Source organism: Sinohyriopsis cumingii, chromosome 9, assembly GCF_028554795.1.
Source record: "Sinohyriopsis cumingii isolate HCF-2022 chromosome 9, ASM2855479v2, whole genome shotgun sequence".
Classification (NCBI taxonomy): Eukaryota; Metazoa; Mollusca; class Bivalvia; order Unionida; family Unionidae; genus Sinohyriopsis; species Sinohyriopsis cumingii.
Genome location: NC_142969.1, coordinates 46523623 through 46548355, shown reverse-complemented (window position 1 = coordinate 46548355; position 24733 = coordinate 46523623). Strand labels below are relative to the sequence as shown.

The following is a 24733-nucleotide window of genomic DNA, read 5'->3' as shown; positions in this document are numbered from 1 at the left end:
TAAGAAGTGTCCTTCTCACAATTTTAGGATGCTATGATGTTCTACAACATGTTCCAAACAAGATACACCTTGCATCGATACATCTATCAGCACCGAGTGATTGTTGGTATGAACCTCATGTAAGTAACGACTACTCCTTGGTGTTATTGGTTAAGATTGAGCGTACTATTGCCTGCCAATGCAATACGTGAGCGGTACAACTACAAAAGACCACACACGACCACTTATAGACTAAAACGCTTTTTATAGATTGTATTCTCAAAGTCCACCAATGCTGGTTAAGTTAAATGTGTCTCTGCCTGAATTCATTTCAAGAGTCTTCACATATGCTAATGTTCCCTTTGGTTGTGTAATTTACACTACAGGGAACATAATGTCATTTTCTTCATGCGCACTTGTCTGAGTTAACAGGTCGTGCAAACAACCTGTCAGACAACTCTGAATGAAGTGAATTCATTCTACACAGATTAGGAGTTGTGATGAGCAAGTATTTTGCCTACGCCTTTTAGTAAATTTTACTGCTGTCGATCTTAATCGGTAGTAAATTTACTATCTTTCTTCAACTGTAATACTATTATCATCGCTGTCACAATAGATGTTGTTATTAAAACAGAAATTTAATATTTTAGCTGTTTCTTTTTAATAATTCAACCTTTCATTGTGTTTGGTTCGGATGTTTTGTAAAGAATAACATATAATTTAAAGTCTTCCGTGGGTCTACCAGTGTCCACTACAATTATTCCTGTACAGAACGAAAACCTAATAAATTATCGGCCAACTGGGATGCTGAATGTTTACGGAGACAGGTAATTTATTTCTTTCTAAAAATAGTATTGTTCAATATTCTTTAAATGTGATAGATTGTAGTTAATTTTAAACATTCTTTTGCGCAGAAGCCATCCGTTTTTTAAACAACCACTATTTTCAGAACTGATCTGAACAAATTTTGTCCATTTCGCATATGCTTTTTCGTTCAACCATGATGTTGGAACTGACAAACGTAATTGACTAGATATCAAATCAAAGTAAGTAACAGCCAGTTTAATCACACACTGAATTCATGTCAGATATATTAAAGTGCTTACATTGAGTAATGACTTTAAAATATCTATAAGAAGCATTAAAAATAAAATGATGTTTCACAAAATATATAATACATTCAACCAATCTGATCTATATATATATATATATATATATATATATATATATATATATATATATATATATATATATATATATATATATATATATATATATATATATATATATATATATATATATATCAATCTTTTCAAAGAGTTAATATACACACACCCATTTTAGGCTGATAATATCTAATTCACTTAACGTGTGATAGGTAACGAAAACTGAGTTATGCCTGAATAAGTTAGCTCTGCTTAGAAATAATTGGCAATTATATGGGTTGTTTCAAAAATATTTAAATTATATGGGTTGTTTCAAATATATTTAAACTGTTGTTTAGGTAACAACGAAGAGTTGTATCTACTTAAGAACGTCTAACGAAAGCTAATTGGTATTGATATCGATTTCGAAATGGGAAACTTTTGTATGTTTCATTTCGATGTGTGCTTCAAACGAAATGTTGGCAAGTGTCATGATAGTTGGATATGAAACGGTGTGATAGCAGGTAGATTCGAGAAATAATAGCAGTAATTTCAGTGACCCTATTTGTGACACCAATGTCCTAACAATCGCCACATATAGTCCGCCCTGACATGGCTTAAAGGCATACTTTTTCATTGTACAGGAATCAGTCAAATTCAAACCGTACTTGTGTCCCTTGATGAGTTAGGATAAGTTTGTCAGTATTGGTTATTGTAGTCATTTATAACTGGTGGCATACCGTATGAGGATATTTGTGCATTTAATACATAATTTACACATACCTCACGCTCCTAATTCTCATTGTGTTGTTTATAGGGTCAAAGATATTTTCAAGTACTCAGAATCTGACTCCAAGTAAGTAATCATTTCTTTAATGGCCATTTTGTACTAATGTACAGTAAAACTACTTTCATTAGAGCGAGGAGATATTTCCGCCAAATAATAGCATATAGTTGCTGGCAGATAATATAATTTACACAAATCGAGTCTAGGACAATTAATGATCCAATCAATTACTTTAAAATACCACAGGTCTTTCAATATATTGACGACAAGAAGTAAATATTTAATCTTGCTAAAATAGTTTTCTTTGTCAACTCTTTTAACTGGACGGCTTTTACAACATATATGCATTTATATTTATGTCATTGCCATTTCCACTAGCACGGCTGATGTATGACTTAATTTTTTGCCCCTTTGTTTATGCTTGTTTATATATGAATGGAGTCTGGTTTGAAACCGCAGAGACCTTTCCAAAAATGCATTGAACTCAAAGTCTTATTTTGATTCGTCTATATGATGATTAATGTGTATATGCATCTAAAGACTGGTGTGCGGTTATTGGAGGCAATCGTTTAGCTAGAAGCAACAATGTTTCAAACAAATAGTTGCAATGTCCCTCATTATCTTTTGGCTTTGGAATCCAGTACATATTCACACAATACTATTCTTTAAGCTGATCTCATTCGAAAGCCTCTGGTATTTATATATACAATGTCCATGAGCATTTCTTTCGATTTTAAGTATATGATATATTGTGTATGATGCAGAATTGTTTTAATCTCAGTCATGGCATCAGTCTTCAAAGACGAGGTAGGATCTAGCGTTCTGGGACTAATGCATGTCTGCGATAATATCAAGTTTTGTGAATCACATACAGCAAATATTTCGTATCGTATGTGGATGTTTTCCTAAGGCTGTAACTATGCAAACTCATTGACTATCAACACAAATCAAACGTTTATGATTTCAGCAATGTCTTTAATTTTGAACTATTCCCACTGGATCAAACCAGCAAAATACCAGATAAGGATGACGATTTAGACAACTTCATCGATTCCTTCACTGAGAAAGAAAAGAATCAGACAGAGAAGTATCTAAGACTAACCGATGAAATTATCTCTAGGATTCGCTTCATCAGTGAGCAAACTGGTTACAGCCAGGAACGCCCAATTGCAGGTGCAATAAAAACGTTACACCGGATCGACACAAGAGACTTCTATACGATGTACTGTGAAATTCATCTTGAGGTAAATGCAGTATAAAGCACTAAATATACTTCTTTAATAACATTGTCTGATTACGAAAACATCTCTCTCTCTGATGCAAAATACAACCATAATTCTTAAATTGTGACAAAAACTTTCCTTAAAGTATTAATGTTATCAGTATGCTTCTTTCAAACAGCTTTTCTTGGATTTTTTAAGCTTGTATTGTCGGATTCGTATGGACCTTCTGCCGCCAGCCACCACTAAGTCAAGATGACAGATAAAAACTCAATGTAGACTTCCCTTCTATAGCTTTATAACTCTACTGCAAGCACTTTTTATTAGAATTGAACAAAACTTGCAATAAAACATTATATTGTCAACAATTTTCATTGTTTGTAATGCGAAACACATTCTGGGCATATTTTGTAAAGTGATGGCGTTTGTTTTAAGATAACCAGTCGTAACGCACGACCTTTTAAATGCTCTATCTTGGAGACATATTTTTTAAACGCATTCACTTGTGATTCATGATCTTGTGATTCTAGGTCAACATTTTTTCAGACTTTAACCAAATTTATATAGGGCTTAATCTCACCAAGAGTTCCTTAATGGCCATGTTCTGATCATATTGAGCAGTCATCACTTTACCATAGACATTTGCTATTGAAACACCTTGCGAACTTTCTCAATTTCACAATTATGATTAGATTTCACCCATGTTTGCAGTGAAGCTTCTTCGCAAGATGATCCTTGTCAAATTTTGCTAATAAATACATATTGCTTGGAGTTATGGTACATTGGTCATCTTTGGATTTGCATTGTAAATGAATAACGTTGTGACCATGTTAGCATTGCAAAACAATCTTTGGTTTAAAGCAACAGTATTCTATTGCTTCATCTGGATATAAGCTCAGTAGAGTTCTACAACCAGTTGATTTTACTTCAATTTGTAAGCGATGCTGAGCTAGATCGACATATAATTGACATTTGCGTTATTTGTGAAGCTTAAAGCAATCAAAAGCTTAATCAGATTTTGCCCATATTTGCTGTTAAGCTTCATTTTAACAAGAGCGCAGATAATTTCCACTGTAACAAGATAACCGGGTTTGATTTCGAATTTATAATAGAACACTTTTGATGGTGATACAAATGCAATGTTTAATGATGAATGATTTGAATGATAAAATGATCATGATTAATAGGTGCGTGTATGAGATAAAAATATTGGACAAATTAACATAATCCGCAGAAACCTATTGCAATAAATGAAAATACAAATAAATGACTTTACACAGTACAAGGACAAAGGTGAATGATTCACAGTAATTTCACAAGACAAAAAGAATGATGTGTTGTACTATAATAGTAAAAATGAATTCACTCAAATAGTGTAAAATCAGGTATTTAATAGTAAAACGATGAAAACAAAGGGACATATATCATACAAAAAACTTTACAATCCCAAAACACGGTGTAGTATAAACCCCAAAATTAGCCCACGGCTAAAAGATTACATGTATGGAGTTACGTACTCCGTCACCAGCACACTTGGCTACATGTCACACTGTTCAATCAAACAGTCAGGAATCCAGGTAGTCACCGACCATCATTTATGTCCTTGGTCAGTCAAGCAATCGGCACCCACCAATCGGTCAGCAATGCCCGATCACCTGTTACTCGACCAGCAACACTATTCACTCAGCTCTACGGCGGCTATGGTTCAGCCTTACAGCTGCTTTGGTCAGCTTCTGTAGTTATCTCTACAGCTGGTACCACGTCGACTCCGATCAACTGAAAATACATTTAACACCGTATAATATGTTTGATACGAGCATATATGATAAAACATAATGACGGTATATAGGGTAAGCTATGCAAATTAAATTATAGGCACGACATTAAAAAGCAATAAAGAGGTTCAGAAGTGAAACTACCTGTTCCGATAAGAATCCAATGCTACTAAACGTTTCTTAATAAAATGCATTGTTAAAGCTAATAAAATATCTTGCTGAGTCACAAACAAGAATATAAATATTTGCATTATACTACGTAAGCCGAACCTACATAGAAAATTATACAAAAATAAACGTAGTAGTACAATAGTCATAACTTATAAACGAAAAAAAAATTAATAAACAACTCACATACCTCTACAGCTGAAGATGTGCAAGTCCTTAAGTAGACCGCTCACGGACAAGACGTTCCGTAATATGAAGATTTAGTCTTACAGTGAGACATTTATAAACAGACGATGAGCCATGCGCTGGAAGCATTCGGTTTTTCCCATCGAAAGCACTTCGCACGTGCGGCATAGCATGAACCGAACTCACTGTTTCGAAATATTTTACAATATACATGAATTACCCTCGGGTATTGTTGGACACAGAAAACAAAACCCGAGTACATGCATTTAATAAATAAAGGGATTTATACATTTCCGTGACAGTCACTGATCAGTAGATTTTTTTGTTTCTTCTATATCTAAAAATGAGCAAACACATGAATTGTAAACACCCTCACATTCAAACCTTTATTTGATTGATATCAAGTTTTGTAGCGTAGTATTTGCTTAAAAAGATCTAGATTGGCTTAAAAGTGACCGGATTCAGTCCTGCAGTTATGTAACTATGGCGCTTTGTAAACATAGAACATTAATTTTTGCTGCGACGTAACCAGTTTATCATTCATATTTTCCTTCTTATCTGAACCGAATTATTTGCTGTTTAGCTTGACATCAAAAATGTTTCATTTTCACGATATTTTAGAGAGTCAAAACATTTTAACTAATTAGGTCCCAGCATGCTTTCGGATTGGTCTATTAATGAGAAGATTTGGGCAATAGTTTACAGTGCGGTGATCCTTGTCCAATGTATATGATAGATCGTGGCGTTTTCGTCATACTTTACATCAAACCAATACTGAAAAGCTTTATTTGGACGACAAATTAGATGATTTAAAAATGGTTAATTCTAACCCCTCAATTTACGAAGTCATGGTTCTTGTTCGACTATTGTGTATTTATGGATTGTGCGAATTCAAATTATTGATTTGTAAAATCATATTGTCTTTGAAGTTTAATAGCAACTCATTAGATGGCAATTATTTCAAGAGCAAGTTGACTATATTTGACTAATTTATTGCCTAGGATTAATTCAGTTCAATAGTGTCCATCGTACCGACCGTTTAGTGGGTATCAGTGAGGGCAATGAAAACATGTTATCAAACAAACTATATTTATTTATATGTGGCTAAAACAAGCTAATGTTATATTTCCAATGCATAATGAATGCATAGTTTAAATCTAATTTCGGCTACTTGCCTCGGCTAAACAGAAGTGTAAGTGCATTCAAGAAGATATATGAAGTCAAAAAGTCGATTGTCGGGCCAGGAATGTTGATGTTACTTGCAAACATATCTGCTTTTTAATGTTATACTCTTGTTATCAGATCGAAATTGGCTTCTCTTGGAGTAATTCTGCACGTATCAAGCTGAATGGTATTGACCTTATGAATTAAGTTTTATACCACTGATCTATCATCTGACGTACGGGAGAAGGTTAATCCAAAGCTGGTCATTGTGCCGCACCTTTGACTCTTAACGTCTTCCATCATTTGAAAATTACACAACTTCCTAAATGTATCATTATGTTATCTGTTTAGGGTGCTGTCCCCGAGTTGCTCCTCTTCCCTCTATTGTGCTACAAGACCAGAAATAACCTTCATAGATTATTCTGAAAAAGTTGAATTGTATTCTACTTCGTTTCCTCAAAGTAAGAAAATCATTGGACGATTTTCACTCAGGGCACAAACATAAAATGATTTAGAAAAGTTGTTAACGACTAATTTAATTGGATTCAGTATAATGGCACAACAATTGGAAACATTAAGTTAATCCGTGTATTAGTCAGTTACTAAAGACTCCAGACAGTTCACACATTGCTATTATATTCTATACATTTTCAGCGTGGAACCAAATATAAGGCTGCATTACAAGCAAAGAATGAATGCGTGCAAAGACTCAGGCTGGTGGATAATTCATTCTTTGAATATGCCGCGGTTGAGGTAACGGAGCCAGTCTCATAATTCTTATAGCTAGCTGACTCAGCTTTGAAGAGCAGCTGCACATTAGCTAAACATATATGGTTTGCATTGACCGTCAGTTGTTATTTCTAGATTAAGAACACAATTGATGATGCTTTATAATCGTCTGAACCATCAAGTATGTATACCTTTCATATTTAATTATACAAGCCGACAGACGGGCCAGACAAAATAGCTCACTGACAAACTTTGTTTAGAATCTTACACATTGATGGGGTGAGCCAATCCGTTCTTACTTGGTCCGTTTTGAAATCCTTGTGACTTACTACAGCATGATTAATTGTTTCCAATGCAATATAATATAACATAACATAACATAATATAATATAATATAATATAATATAATATAATATAATATAATATAATATAAGCATGAAGAAAAACTTAGATTAGCTCCGATGTAGAACATCTGATTTTATTGTAGTCTGATTTACGGAGACCTTCATAAATAGTTCATACTAATAAATCAACATCTTCTGCTAAAAGGTTTTACCAGTAATGTAAATATTCCGTTCAAAAGCACACTGCATAGGCAAACGTAATACATGAACCTAAGCGAAGGATTTTATCAAAAAAGGGCGAAAAGATTCTTCAGTAGCAATGATTTAATTGTAGCGTGTGTAGCCTTGTGGGGGATTATTAAATCGATGTTCGTGCAATATCCCAAAATATGGTATGAATAGTGAATGGTTGATTTTAGGTAGAATTAGATCTATTTAGTTTTTATTGAGTACTGATCTTTATCTATGACTGTATCGCATGTATATTTAAATTGCATAGTATGATTTACCTTTGTCCATAAATAAGGGTAGGAGTTTGGGCCCATATGCTTAATGCATATATCTATAACAACATTTCATTATACCACAATTTTATTCATAGTTCAGCATGGCTTGTTAAATCAAAATTTCGTCATTAAACATTATGTTTCTGAACTAGATACGTAACTGATCCCATCAAGAAGCCATACCTTCCGGAATGGTTTCAGTGTTGTTTCGAGACGTTATAAAAGAAAAAAAAACAAGCTTTCCTGATTAATGTGTTCAATCAATTCGTCAGACACCGATATCATTATGGGTGTTTCAACACTGTAGTTGTCGTTTCGAAAGAAACATTTCTTCTGGTTTTAATTTTTAAACTGTCTGAAGCCACGCCAGAAACCACAAGAACCTGCTCCAGTTTCAGATGCTTCATGGCATGTTTTGTTGAATGAATGCTACTAAAACTCTCAATAAGTATTTTACTCTTACAGTCCAAAATCAATAGTAATTTACAGTAATAGTGGCATAATTAGTCTATTAAACCTACAAACGCTACATTTGTATTCGCACTGTAAAATGTATTTACTTTTTCCGCTCTATTTAAATTGTCCTCTTTCCAATAGCATCCGTGCAAGCATCATCAAGTCCATGTTTGTTGGCATGTTTAAAATTCGGGCGCTGATTTTAGTTTTTAATTCCAATAACATCTTGGAATATGTTAGTACAACTTTTTATCGGAATAACTATGCCCTTAAAAGTAGAGACTGAAATGTTTAGCAATCTCACTTTTTTATATCTTGGACATAGTCCTTGAAGTTTGGGTGTATATCTTCTTATGCATATTTGAAACATGTCATTATTGCACTACGTCACCAGAGTCCCAGAAAGTATTTACGTAAAGTAGACGGAGTGCAGATGATCATGTCTAATGAGTATGTGGCAGAATGTAGGATGCACAGCGTTCCATAACAAATGTCTTCCATTTTCTTTCCTGTATCTTTGAGACATTTGCAGACCCGATCTGTGTGATGGTTGCTAATGTCGCAAAATAAAAACACTTGTAAATATGCAATAAGATGGTGCAATTGTAGTGCTTGGGAGACGATATACCGAGCTACGTGTGAAAGCAATCTGTATAGGCAAGATCGAATAAAGCTTGGATTGTAGTACTGATATTAATATGACCATGATAATTTTTAAATGTAACACTATCCCATTCCTATATTGCTTGAAACATTGACAGAAATAATTATTTTAGAAATTAATCCTTAATCTTTAGAAATGATCTCCTGAAGGTGGACATCGAATGGTCATGTAATCTCAGTAGAAGGTTTATTTCACCAATTCTTACTTCTATACATTGATAATTCTATTGAAGAAGACTCATGCAACAACTGAAGCAGAAATTGTGTGAGGAACTGTATTTGTTAAACAAGCAAGACAAAAATTAAATGCACGCTTTTCCTATCACAGTCCGCTATAAACCATCTCACTGCAGACATCATAGCGATAGGACTGAAAAAGTGTTTAAGCAACATTAAAAATCCATATCACACACACACAGTAGCACAGTCCGTCATTGTATTGCAAAAGTAATGGCAAAAAGAAAACAATAAAGTCTCTTTCGGTCGTGTTCGCCTTTTATTTTGCTACTGTGTGTGTGATTTTTATTTTTAACGTAGCTTACTTATTTTCAGTCATTTCGCTAAGATTTCCGCAGTGTGGCAGTTTAATAGTGATGTACAGCACTGGGACATCAATCCTAACACCATTCTCTTAATGATAAGCGCCTAGAGAGGCAGGTGTTAGTTCCATTTTAAAAGTCTTTGGCATGACTCGGCCGGGGTTCGAACCCACGACGTCCCGCATCCAAGGCGAACGCTCTAACAACTAGGCCACTGTAGTGGTCAATATATATATATATATATATATATATATATATATATATATATATATATATATATATATATATATATATATATATATATATATATATATATATATATATATATATATATATTGCTAGAATGCAAAAACAGGTTTAGAGGAAATCAAGCATGATATCCCTATATTAACACTCGTTCTGTTTTACAGGTTGCTACACCAGATTGAAAAATGTTTTCGAAATCGGATAAATTGATATAGTCTTCTGATTAACTATCCCACGCCGCGCCAGTTGGCTCCCTGAAGTTATTACTGGACGGCCTGAGTTAATTCCCTTTCTCTACAGGCAACGTCACGCTCCCAGATATCTCTGCAAATAACTGTTGTGATTCCATTTCTTTTTCACATTAGCTTGCTTTGATAAATATGTAGATGCTGCAACCTTTCTTAAAGTATAATATTAAGCTTGATATGAAATGAAACAAATATTTATAAAAGAAGAATTCTATAATTTTATAAGTGGCAACTTCATTCATCATCACAATTCATAATACATTTTTAGAGAAAGAGCCACTTTTTGTTTATATAATGGATATATTGCCTACAGATAAAGAAACTGTACAGTGAGAATTATGTATAGAACTGAAAACAACACACACGTACTACAAACATATATGATGAACAGATGGGTCCAAAACTTCCGATAGTGTTAATATCTCAACAACCATTTGTGGTGGTTACAAGTTACAAATGCAATGCCCTATATCAGAAAATGTCGACCTCCAGCGGCGAATCATTGACAAAATAAGGACGGAATTCGCCTTAACTAATTGACAAAGGTTATGCTCTGAGTTTCGATTTAAAATCAATTCATCTATTGACCTTAATATGTGTTATTGACGGACTTAGGAATGCACGCACCGTATGAATCTTGTCGGCAAAGCTAACAACAAATAGGGACCGACAAGAACATATTTTTATTTTAGACATATATCCACTTGTACGGATTTTAAAGCTGTAGGATTGTTTAATGCTTGCTAAATAAAAAGGTTCATTTCAAAATTTACAATGGAAGCAATCCTGGGCGGCAGATAATTTCGGATGTAACCGATCTAGTGCCATGATGTTTTGTTGGAAATGGGTCCGTTGATATTAATCAGTTCTTTTGAGAAAGCTATGTAAAGGTTTCCCATTTTAGTAATAGCAACTACATCGGCATCGGCGTAACTTCCATAAAACTGAATGGACTACAGTCAATGACGCTTTGGGTCAAAATCTGTTTAACTTGTTCTGAGAGGAAGGCATTTAAATGTTTCCTTTCTTCGTAAAGGCTGCAACATTTAATTGTAGGTTGGGTCTGATGCCGTGACAAAACATACACGACCATCACAGTTTCGTAGAGGGGAGGTCATTTTAAAAAGTCAGTGCGGGACAACAATGCCTATCGATATATGAAATATCTTACAGGAAATTGATCCCTGAGTCAATAGCTAAAGGAACTTTTCTAAAAGAATATATGCAATTATACAATCTGAACTTTGGAATATTTATACTATAACAAATAAAACAGCTAGTATGCCCAATCCCTCGTACTCTCAGTTGATATAGTTATTTATTTCTCAAATCAAAGACAAGTCTGTGATCATTATGAGAATTTTCAGGAATATCATAGAGTTAACCATTGAAAGGATTCTCATATCTGACAGAACAAGGACGAATGCGTCCGAATTCTTAAAATATACGATGCATGATATAAAGTAAATATTCTAGACAGTGTTCCGATATTATGTATTATATTCTCTATTGTAGCTGATTTCTTTCAACTATGGCATGAAAGACGAAAATCCGATGAAAAAGTTGATTTTTTACAACAAAAGAAACCCTGCCTCTGGATGTTTTCAAGGCAGAACCTTACCGAGGAATAAGGTATGTTCATTTAAAAGTATCACATTCCGGTGAACATAATTGTTTACAAGCTCAAAGAATATGTTCATTGCTTTATTAATCCAATGTTGGACATACTAATAATTTTGTTGCAATTGGTACTACAGCAAGAGAGTCTATACCATATTCAGGTCAATGTATTACGATCCTCCTTTCACATTTTGATTGTCAAAATAAGTATTACTCCAACTTCCGTTGTAGGCGATGTTCAACTGTATGCAGAGTCTGGAAATAACCATTGCATCTCCGTTATTTATATTTCAAAAGAAGACTTGTCAAAGAAGGTTTATATCGCTCAGTTTCCAAAAATTTACCAACGTTTTATACCCAGTCATTTGAGGCTCCCATGAAATCCGCCCAAATCAATATTTATCTATATTTACACACCACACGTTCACAAGAAAGACTGCTTATGTTAGTATTCGCATAAAGATCGCAATTCAATATACACTACAGTCTCGGTTGTCCGTACACTCATCATCCGGACAATAGCTTCCTTTATTACATATTAATATTTGTGCAGATATTCAGTCTGCATTAGAATAGCATGCACATACAACTGAACCAAATTAAAGACCAAGAACTGAACCATACATTATATGCATACATTAAAATCAGTACAGGTAACAATTTTGTTTTCATCGCATATTTTCCATCTGCCAAATGGAGTAGGGATAGTATAAAGAAAACCTGATGTCTTTGAATTGACTCCTCTAAAAGCGCTGAACTGATTTTTTTACATTACAAGGCTCTGTGCAATTTCTCAAAAGTGTGTGTTTTAAAACACACGGAAAGTTTCATACTTGTATGCAATCCATACAAACCCACATATGTGCTTTATTCCGAGTAGTGAGGAGGAACAAAGTTTGGGTTTGTGTAGATTAGTATTTCAGCTTGATCATCTCGATGTATTTATGTGCTATGACAGGCTCACCATGTGCGCAAGATATGTACATCTTACACGTACATATGTACATCCTCCTAAACTGTTTATACGTCAAATGTTAAATAGCCATCTTGTTATTGTCATCGAATGTACATATCAGTCAAGAATAGTTTGTTCAGTGGATGGGAAGGTTTAGTCACCGAGTCTTTACAGTTCAGGACAGCTCTTTTAGTACTTTCTCATTGCCCTATGTCGTGTTTCCAACGTGTTTAAAGACAAAACCATTTCGTCTGGAATCTATACTGACCATGCCAATTTCATAAAATTTTTGTGAAAATCACATTTAAAGTCAGCTGTAATACCCCTATGTAGTACAATTTTAGCAGCAACCGTCAATGCGCATACATACTATTCAGTTTCTTTTCGCATGGTGGTTATCGTGACTTCGTCATTGTTAATAAATATTGTATGCTCTCTCTCTCTCTCTCTCTGTGATCAAACTATTATGCAAGTGTATCCATCGATGCGATATTCCATATCAATAATAAAGATAAGGATTCCCAATTATCAATTTTTTTCTGCTGTCCCTTTCAAACATCAAAACTTTTCAGTGTTCAAATATAAATTTGCAACCCATTTTGCTCCAGAAGACATAATAAATGTTACATATCGTTTCAGGTGTCACATCTACTGCCTGAACTTGTCTCAGAGTACTACATTCGTCTTTATGTTAAAGAATGTGATAAAGAAAAAAGAGAAAAACTGATAGAAAAGATCGGACAGACTATAAAAGAATTTGCGTGAGTACTTTGCTTAGAATTTAATGTTTTGATTTAAGATGATGATCAAGTTGTTAAACTTAGAACCCTGTTACAACAAGATAAAAGACATACGTAAGAGACGACATTAACAGCAAGATCTTTAATAAGTACTAGCTCATTCATTATGTTCCAAATTCTGACTTTTATTAATAGAAACAGTTGTAATACTGCGACAGTTACACCAGTCTATTAAACAGGGTTTATTGGTTATTCAAAAATTATGATGGTGTGATCTGAGGTCCTATGCTAATTTACCTATCAGAGTGGTAAATCCACATAAAAACATTTTGATATTTGTCTAGGTTAAAGATGATGCATTATTAATAAGTTGCTATCTTGGGTTTTAATGTAATAAAAAGATTATGAATATATATAATAATTAACCCCTTTCAGATAAAGCGAATTATGAAAGGAGTTCTCCATTGGGTTACAAAACCAGATATTTGTTTCTTAATATTTGTTTCCAATTATAATGTGTCACCTAGGCCTAGCTTAAGGTTTCCTAATGATGGCAAAAGTTGTATTTTTTTGTGCCTCTTTAATCAACAATTTATTTTCTTCAAGAGCACACCTCTTCTTTTTAAATCACACAATAAAATTACATTGCCATTCATGAGATTAGGAAATTTTCAATAGCATACATTTGGTGTCAGTTATAATGCGATCCAAAGTAGATCAACCAGTTGTCTTTCTGAACTCATTATATTGTTCGAAGGCAGGATAATTTTAGTTGATACATTATCTATATCTCCAGTCATCAAAGCATCGGCCCTTCCCAATGTAATATGTTTGAGTTACAATTTAATGATTATCTCAATATTGCTATTCCTCAAGTGAATTGTTTTAAAAGTTACTTCATGCTTTAAAATGGAAGTAACATGGTTTTAGTCAAGGGGTGTGTTAAGTATGCTTGTGATCATAAATATGTCGTGGTCAAAAGTAAGTCATATCTTGATGGCCAATCAACTAAAATTTAAATATGACGTTTTTGTTTTGCTATTTCTGTTGCTCTTGCTCAGCAAGAATACCAGCTGTTCGTCAGATCAGTCTTGTTTACAAATAATCTGTATGATCCAAGTTGATTGATATGTAATGCTATTTAAATATTGTTTGTTATTTAGAACAGCGGAATCATTATTCATAGGCTCATATGTAAATGCAATCCAAACAGAGGGATATAATTTAATAATCACATTTGGTCTTTTATCTATGGCCCATCGGATCAAACAATGATTATGAAGAGGGAATACTAGTAATAAAAGTTATGAATGAAAGCATTACAAATAGATAACAGTCCTTACATGCCTCGTATAAATACATTGATAATACAATTGAAAACGATAGGAGTTTCAATATCAGAAACTCAAATTATGTTGATATCATAAAATAGGTCATACATTAATACTTTTTCATTTAAATTTCCTCATCTAGATAAAAAAGAAATATAGAAAATACGATGTGTACATCTATCAGATATGTCAAATACTGTACCGTATAGGTAAGATTGATTGGACGTGAGCTCAAAAGTGTTGAATTAGTTCGATCATCTGTACACAGTCAAAATATCATTTACAGATGAATCACTATTATAGCCATAGCTTTATTTGATAACGGTCTGAAATAGTAGCCACATAAAACTGTTTTAGTTCCTTTACAATATAACTATGTTATTCAGTGGTAATTGGGTAAATTGTTCACAATCGAACTGCAAATAGCATTAACAATAAATTACATCTATGCTCGTGACGCATATTCTACATGAAGTCTTGGCGAATACCAGGATATATTGGTACGACTCTGTGGTCTTAACACATTAACCCCTGGAGCTTTTTGTCATTTTCGCCTGAAAATCGAGTATGAACACATTTTGAAAGCTATTTCTGAATAGATTCGAAAACACCAAATCCCCGGTCATCTTTCAATAACATGCTGCCTAGTTCTGTTAGAAACATCGTTTTTCATTGGCTATTTGACTCGCGCATGAGCAGAAGGGTAAAAGTTGGATTTTAAAAAAAATAATTTGCTAAACAGTCATTATTTTTGTATGGAGACCACTCTTTATTCTAAATGCCGATCTTATCCTACTTTTTGCAAATGCTCGTCTGTCTGTTTGCAGTTCATACCCGTTTACCTTAGATCTGAGACCAAAAAGTCTAAAATCCGGACACAAAATCGGATTCCGACCACGGACGAATTTTGGGTAGCAAAAAGTCGGGTCCAAAATATGAGATTTTTTTCTTTGTATTTTGTAGTGCAACTAGATATTCCAGATTATTTGGTATCGTTGTAGAACTACATCTGTCTACCTTTCTATAATACCACCAACTTTAGTGTATCATGCATGACCATGACGCTTCAGAGCTCGGCAGTCGGTTACTGCCTCCTGCCCCGTTAAGTCTTCGCTAGAGGTTAATGTGTTAAACAAAGTAACAGAAAACAGCAAACATCAACAAGTTTTGTAAAAGTCAGCAAATAATTTATTTCCCTTGAGTGCAACAGCAAAAATTTAAAAAGAACTAAAAGTGGTGTGAATTAAATCTCAAATTGTCCTAAACGTTATATCACACCTCTAAATGTATAGAGTTCCAATTCAGTTCAAGTGGAGTTGTAAATAGATTCCAATATTGAATGTGCTGATCTACCTGCAGTCAAAAATCTGCTAATGTGCCCATGGCCTGTCATGTGGCAATGTGCTAGCAGTTTGATGTATCACAATAGTATAATCAAAATTGTCTTTGTCTGAATTCACGTTAATACCAAAAGAATAATTTAGTCAGAGAAGTATTATTAGCACATTGTAAGTCCAGTGTATAATTGAAATAAATAAATCCACCGAACGTATTAATGGAACACATCAATAAGACTGATTCCACTTCGGATGTTGAAGTAGGAATTAGTACTTTGGAAGTAAACAACATAAATATATAAAGCTAAGACACAATAATAAAGCCAGGATGTAGGACAGTTTCCTTCAGAAAACATTAAAACTTGCAAACTAATGTCCTACTATCAGATACAAATAAATATGTTTACCTCGAAATAATAATGATCTGAATATTTAATCTATAACCATATAAAAATATTAATTATGTTGTTTACAAAATAAACTTCACTAGAAATATAGATTATTAACTTAAATTGGCACAAAGTTCAATTACAAAATATAGATATACATAACATATAAGAGAAAGGCAGACAAACGACAATTATATATATATATATATATATATATATATATATATATATATATATATATATATATATATATATATATATATATACTATTTTGTATTTATATACTTCAGAAACAATCAGCACAACTGAGGTTTCAGTTTATATAAACTAGCCTTCATATATTTTTACTAGTGGGTTCAGTTACGCAGGGTATAAAACGAATTGTTTGGAAAACAACACAGCCTGGATTGTGAATTTGATCGTGATCACCTGCACAGGAATCAGCACCTGAACAATGAATTATCTACTACATCACGTCAAAAAGATGTGCAGATAGTCTAACGCTGCTAATTTTTGCTTTGCGCAAATACATAGATTAATAAAGGTTATACATGTAACAGAATTCGATTGTATAATGATTAATACTTGGCAATTATTTTATCAGATCGTAAGCTATCCACACACAGAATGACAAACACGCACACACATACACACACACGTATTTATATATATGCTTATTTTATTTTAACTTTGCTAATTTTGACCAGTGAAAAGTATGATACTGGATCAACACTGTCAGATGACGAGAAAGAGGATGAGAATGTGTCACGTGATGTGGAGCCGGCAAGATCTGGTAAAAAAATAATCCAAGAAATAATAATAATATAAACGTTTCTTTGAGCAAATGAGATGAACAAATGTAGTTTTAACAGATGCATATATATATATATATATATATATATATATATATATATATATATATATATATATATATATATATATATATATATATATATATATATACGTACGTACATGGATACATACATACGTACGTACATACATGCATGCATACATACATACATAATACTTACATACATACACACACACACACACACACACACATACATACATACATACATACATACATACATACATACATATAGACATAATACATACATACAGGGTGTACCATGAATCATAAGGCTATGACCAAGGTTACATACATTAATAGCGAGATATATCAGTTGTATAATGCATAATTTTTAAATCCTAATGAATTTCTGCTTAAAATTACTTTTCATTTTTACGGATTTATTTATCTAGATGTTTTTTTTTAATTTATAGTGGAAAGTAAGGTTCCGCCATATTCGGAAGTCGTTTAAGTTCTCTCTAGCCATCGAGTTATGTATATATTCTTATCTATATCCGTATATCCATCTAAGTCTCTTTCTAAAAATGTATCCGTCCATAGACTGTATTTTGATTTGTGCTACATGTTTTCTATATGTTATCATTCTTTCTTCAGACGACCAAACGGAACAGCATGAATTGTAATGCTTTGGTTATGGTATACTTTCATTCCCAGTAAATGGGACGTAACGCATCTGGGAAGCAGAGCCGTTGTGGAAATGTTCTGAACTGCATGTGAATCTGATCTGATAGAATATGTTTTGTGAATAATTACAAGATGGGGCATTTAATGAAAAAATTCCAGTCTTTTGATGACAATGAAGATACGTTATGAAAATGAATAATTTGGGCTAGGTTTGATTTCGACATGTACTAACATGTTGTGCTGAAAGTAAGAGTGCTTAATAGAGTTTAACAAATGTAGTGGTAATACATACGGACATGTATACATACATACATGGATGCATACATAGATACATACGTATATATATATATATATATATATATATATATATATATATATATATATATATATATATAGTATAAATGTCAGTATTCACGTTAAATGGATTACAAATCGCAAGAGTCATATTACTAATGTATTTATATCCACTGACCCATGAATGCAGACTTTACAAATATTACTAAATGGGGCTCATTAGTAACAATCACACTGGTCACGCAAGCGCATTTACTGATATAAATATAAATACTAATTTTAGTTAAACATTTAATCGTAATATAGTTATAACAAAGTTTATTCAGTCGAGATTTGTGAGTGATCTGCACATTCATTGTCATATCAAAATTTCCAGACGAAAATTATCGATCGCTATGGACTTTTACAATGGCAATTCGGCATTAGACTGGGGTAAGAAAGTTTATATTGTAATGAACTACTACTAGTGCAGGATGGATCACGTGAACAAGAATTCACGCGCAGTTTCATCCATCTTCTGTATGGATGTTCAACTAATATTATGCAATAAGTTTTATTCTTAACTTTTACATACGACAATTTATTCAAAAGGATTATTTAACACGAGGTAAATTTTAACTAAAATAAACCAGAACTGACAGCCGTGTTTCGATTGTCTTTAATGCTTATGAAGGAATATATTTGTATGGGAAAAAAGTATTATGTAAGAATTCAAAAAAAAGACATCACATATCATATAAAAGATATATGTGAAGTTACAATTGTTGTTTTATTTTTATGGTGTGCCTTGACATTTAACTTGCGTTACTTCTGAATCTTCTATTGGCACTTACTTGGGATTATGCTTTTAATAAAGATACGGTAGCTATGCTTAAATGGTAAGCTGAATCAAGTTTTATTATTGTTTGGCTTTTGATTTCTTGTTAAAATTAAAGAGCACAGTATGTACACGTTCAGTATGTTTGTCTTCTTAGTGAATATTAGTTGTAATATATCAATAAATTGTTTTAAGCTGTGAACAACTGATTGAGTTCGTTTTTAGAACATACATATTGTTCAAATTATGGCATTTATCATGCAATATTAGAATAATCTCCATAATAGCATGGATATTTTTGATTATCTTGGGTATTCTTGGGTATTCTTGGCAGATAATTTGTTTATATTGTGTGGTGTTTGAAATCTATCTACTTTGCAAAGAAACTACACTCTTAGTATTACAGTTAAACAGCTTTCAGATATCAAACAAAAGTTGATGTATATACAAATGGAGCTATATACCTTATTCCCTAGAAACTATTTTGTTTATTTTACACTATGACTATACATGTCTTTACTGGCTTTCAGTGGATCAAAACTATTTAATATATTAGGCAGAGGATTGGCACTAAGCAAACCGGAAGCATTGGTATGCCTTTTGGCTTCTTCTTTGTTATTTGGCGCTATTTGTTTTGTTGATATATTTATTTATAGATACATTTGCGTACGAGGCCACTTTTGAAACTACATTATCTAGTACTGATCTACAGACTGCTTTATCTTGTGTAACGTAAAATTTACACATAATACAACTGTCATTGGTCAGGTACTATTTTCCCCTATCGAGATTTTCTTGGACTTGCAAAATGGAAGGTATTACAGTCTGTGCAAAATATTCTAGGTGGCGAGATGACCTTAAGGAGAGAATAGATGTTTTCCATTGTTTAAAGTACAATAAAATCAAATATATTTGTCACAAGATACAAATTTGGATGGGAATTTATACAAATCATATGGCGGATAACAGTACTTTCAAGTGCACTGGATCCATCAAGGGGACTGATTAAGGTAAATGTAATAAACTGACTACAAACACTGCAAAACTAGCATCTAGCTGGCCAGATCGAATTAGAGTCTTAATGAGTCTTTTGCAAAGGCTAATACAAAACATATGGAAGACAATCAAATAAAACAGACAAACTGTTGTCTTTGTAGAACTTTACATGACTATGACTTGTTGCGGATGCTGAAAGATATTTTATATTGACCTAGAAATCAATGAGCCATAGGTGTCATTTGTTGTTTTTGGTCAATTTATGTACGCGCAAATTATATCCCGGATATTTCATTGTTATAGTTGTAACTATAGATTATTAGTTGACTAATAAGCAAATTTAGAGAATTATTGAAAAGAGAATATGCCGGCTGGAAAAAGGTAATTTTATTTGTGAATGGCTGCCTTTTTCTAGTCTTCTTGTTTTAAAGCGATTGGTTTCAATGTTCTAAGGCGGCGGATCCAGTAAGATTCCTTTCCTTTCCCTGTTTCGGAACTCCATTTGGGGTTGTGAGCAATTGCTATTAATGTTATATCACTGAACGTGTGGCCATAGGAGGAGAAGTGTTGTACGACTGGGCTCCTGTACAGCTTCTTTGTCATCCATTCAGATCTATGAAAGTTGATCCTTTTGTGTAGTTTTTCAGTTTGTCTTACATGTAATGAGATAAATTACATTCTCTGTCTTGCACGTTTTGTTTGATCCATGTATGTTCAGTGTTTCTATAGTCACTGTGCTTGAAAAAGTCCTGGTTTTTATCATATTTTGGCAGGTTTTGCACCTTATTATATATTGGCGCACGTGGATATATGAATGTTTAAACATTTCGTCCTACATGTGTTGTAAAATTGCCAAGTAATAATATTAGACTAAAAGTACATAGACAGTAAAACTAATAATCAGGTTATTACTGTATTTTAGATGTCAGTATTTAGTATTGCAGGATAACTTGAATAAGGATATATGGCCCAATCAAAATACACAAAACTTTCATGAAAATATATCAAGGGATATTATTTATGTGCATAACGACAATGTCATTTTAACAGCTCATCTGCAGTCTTAAAAAGAACCCTACTGTATAATTTTTTTCATATCAATAGTACAAAGCAAGAGAGAGAGAGAGAGAGTCCTAGGTCTATGTCATACATTTTATCTGATTGAAATTTGCTGGGAATAAAGATGGATGCTAGCAAGTATACTTGTAGAAGGAAAAAAAAATCAAAACGAGATAGGTTAGATCTTGTAGCATTTGATAACATTTTCCATAGTACAAGTCATACGGCTCATGTAGGCATTCAACACCGATTACTGAGTAATGGCTGTCACTTTTTAGAATTTAAGCAGCAGAGAAGGTGATTGACTCACTCTCGAATCGTAAAAATAAGCCTTCCCGAAACTCGCAAAAAATATCGCAAAAAAGGATCGCGGCGGTAACTGGGAGCGCCGAGACAACACCCTCGCTGTTGCTGTTAATTAAATACAATTGTATCAAATAATGGCCAACATTGGCGAAACGTATACCACCAGACTAGCTCGAGAACGACTTGAAGCAATTAAGAAATATATTCCACTAAGAGATTCTGTTAAACATAAACTGCAAACTCGTCAAGAATCACAAGTTGATTTCGCAGAAGGTGCAGAACAAGTATTCAGACCTGTAGCATTGTTACTGAAAGAGTTGCAACGACTACTGAAGATCCTCTTCCGTCAGTAAAACAAACTGCTGCGCAAACTGAAAAAATAGTGGCAAGGACTAAGAAAACAAAGAAATTTAACGTGAACTTCGGACTGAAATAGCTGCAGCTAAACCTCCACCTGTCAATGAAGAAATACTTGAAGGTATTGGCAAGATTCGTGCTGAAATAGGTGAAATAAAAGATCGTATACCAGAACTAGAAACATAAACAGAACAAGCAAGGGCTAACTTTGATATAAGGAAACTAAAGACATAAATAAATTAGCTGAGTTTGCCTTGCAAAATTATGATTAGCGAAAAGGAGTTTTAAAATCCGAGCATGCCGATGATGCTATAAGTCGTGATAACTGGTACAAATGGATATTTCGTATACACCATGGAGTTGATCAGGCTATAAACAATGATATTAGATATATTACGGTTATTAACGCAACATACGGATATATTTCATGGATACAACAACCACAACTACAACTTCTTCCACCGCAGAAACATAACAAACACCTTCTCTACCACAATATCCAGAACAATTTTGCGATGCACCTGCTGGAAGTGATTTTGCTACAGGAAGTGGTCTTATTCCGTGTTCCAATAATATCCTAGATGACGCAAAACGACTAGATGATCATACTCAACATGGTCAGAGTAGTAAATTCGCGATTACCTATTTACAGCGCGTATTACGGAGATGGATTAGGCAATCAAGGGATTATTTGCAAGAATAGCATCAAAAGCAGGACCAAATAATTATCAATGAAAGCCATCGGTGTTATTCGGGGAAAAACCTCCTGATGCATTCGTCGGTGCTGCTGTTAAAGCTCTCACGGCAGCCAAAGACAGAATAACACGATTAATGCGCAGATCAAAAATCAAACCGCAATAGCCAGTGAAATTACCATCCACGGAGGACATGTCCGCGGTTATCAGTAGAAAAATAAATCAAGCCGCAGATCAGAAACTAGTATCAATGATGAATCATATTGCACCTGGCGAGGAAACAAACACAAGCTTTATTTCAGGAAGTGGTCTTCGTAGGTCTAAGAGACCACGATTTAAAAAATGAGAAGTATAATAAAGATGTTCAAATGCACAGCCGACACAGCATTTGACATAGAAGAACCTATTCACAAACATGAATCCTTACGCGATTATCAGTTTTATTCTAATGACGCAAATGTACCATAACGCATGAGGAAGAACTGAATTGCAAGTCCATGATACAAGCATATATTTCCTACCCTCCGAGGCGTTTATTGAGGTAAAAGGTGAGCTTGTAACATATGTTGTTCCCAATACACCATACGACAGGGGAATTATAGCTGGTTGTGTTAATAACGGTATTATGGCGTTATCTGACAGCGCCAACTATATGACTGAAGCACAAAATATCGAGGCAATTCAAAAGGATGTTGACGTTGCCACAACAATAGTAGGGTTAGCAAGATACTCTGACGATTATACAAAATCGATTGGTCCGTCAGTGATGTTTTCCAAAGATAATTCTAATCATCCTGATCACGTGAAATTTATTCAGGTACAGTTGCCACGCGATACCGCGGCTGACCCAAAACCAGGTCCACCTACAACAATAGCCAGACCTGGTGCTGCTTTTTTGATGTTACAAAGCACCAACGACAATTACAACCTTGGTTTTTCCACACGCAGGGTAATGTTGAGAGGTGACCGTAGAAGATTTTCAAGCGCGAATCCACTGTCACATATCATTGGATTTTGCAGAAATGTCAGAAAAGTTATCTTTGGAGCGAAACACACAGTTGAGCTTGTACGCAAAGATAACGACAATTATGCTATTTGGCGATCGGAAGCAGCAAGAGTTGCTGATGGTAAAGTAAATCTGCATAAATTTTCACTGTGGATGCCAGAAATGACTACATCGATCACTGAAGAACGACGATTACTTTCTTTCATGAACACATGTGGTAAGTCGTTGTTACCATGGCAGCAGTGTCCACATATATCATTCAGAGCAATGTTGCCGCGATATTTATGTGGAAGGTAGCGACTGAGCAAGGTGTTTCTGCACCAAGACATATATTTATTGCGCAGCAAAATGTTGATCGGTTAAACAGTCAGACGCATAGTCACATAATATTTGACAACCTTGGAGTTAATGCAGTTTCTTTACGAATAAACGGACACCAAGAACCATCCGAGGACATAATCTTGAATTTTGAGAATAATAGTGTTGCGCGCGTGTGTCATCGACTGTGGTCGTATATGGGACGTGATCAAAATGTAGGTTCCGGTTTACAAATTTCGCATTTGGATTGTACAACACTTAATCCAATCTATTACTTTTCACTGGAAATTGTGGTTATACTCACCGACAAGGGAATACTGCTTGAATGTGCTGATGGTCGAATGAAAGTTGTTGATGAACCAGTTGAAAACACGTGATTTAAAAATACAGTATAATCATAAATGGCATTATATTATCATGTTAGTGTCATTCTGCCTCGTGGTCAGATTAAAAAACTACAATCCGCATCAGTAAAAAAATAGGAACCACAATAACGCTAAAGTACAGTCAGATTACAGGTGGTGAAAACACGTTGTCGTTGACAGAACATCAGCTAAAACATCTTAACAAAGCCATGCAATCCAAAACTGGAATACGACTTGAACGTTCTGCGGGTGCCATTAAAGATACTGCTAAGATCGGCGGTATATTTCCACTTCTCGCGGCAATACCACCACTGATAGCCGCTGAAGCTCCAGCTGTTGCAAAAGCGGCCGCTTTAGGTGCTGTTGGAACCGCTGCTCGAATGGCATTAAAAAAGCAAGGGGACAGGGCTTAAGACTTTCAGGAACTCATCGGGGAAAGAGTGTGAGATTTCCAGGAACGCTTCGGTGATTTCACCGTTGTCGAATTTTGATTTACGT

The 24733-nt window shown here is 34.1% G+C and overlaps 1 protein-coding gene across 2 annotated transcripts in view; it reads left to right on the top strand.

The window, feature by feature from the left end:
* Positions 1-18365, top strand: part of LOC149791742 (deoxynucleoside triphosphate triphosphohydrolase SAMHD1-like) — a 38891-nt gene extending 20526 nt beyond the window's left edge. For both annotated transcript variants that reach the window (XM_089969254.1, XM_089969255.1), the window contains 8 exons: positions 28-119; positions 1942-1980; positions 2879-3155; positions 7079-7177; positions 11671-11787; positions 13370-13491; positions 17235-17320; positions 17993-18365. In XM_089969254.1, the coding sequence (XP_089825380.1) occupies positions 28-119; positions 1942-1980; positions 2879-3155; positions 7079-7177; positions 11671-11787; positions 13370-13491; positions 17235-17320; positions 17993-18021 (861 nt within the window). In that variant the 3' untranslated portion in view covers positions 18022-18365. The remainder of the gene's footprint in view (positions 1-27; positions 120-1941; positions 1981-2878; positions 3156-7078; positions 7178-11670; positions 11788-13369; positions 13492-17234; positions 17321-17992) is intronic.
* Positions 18366-24733: the final 6368 nt, after the last annotated feature.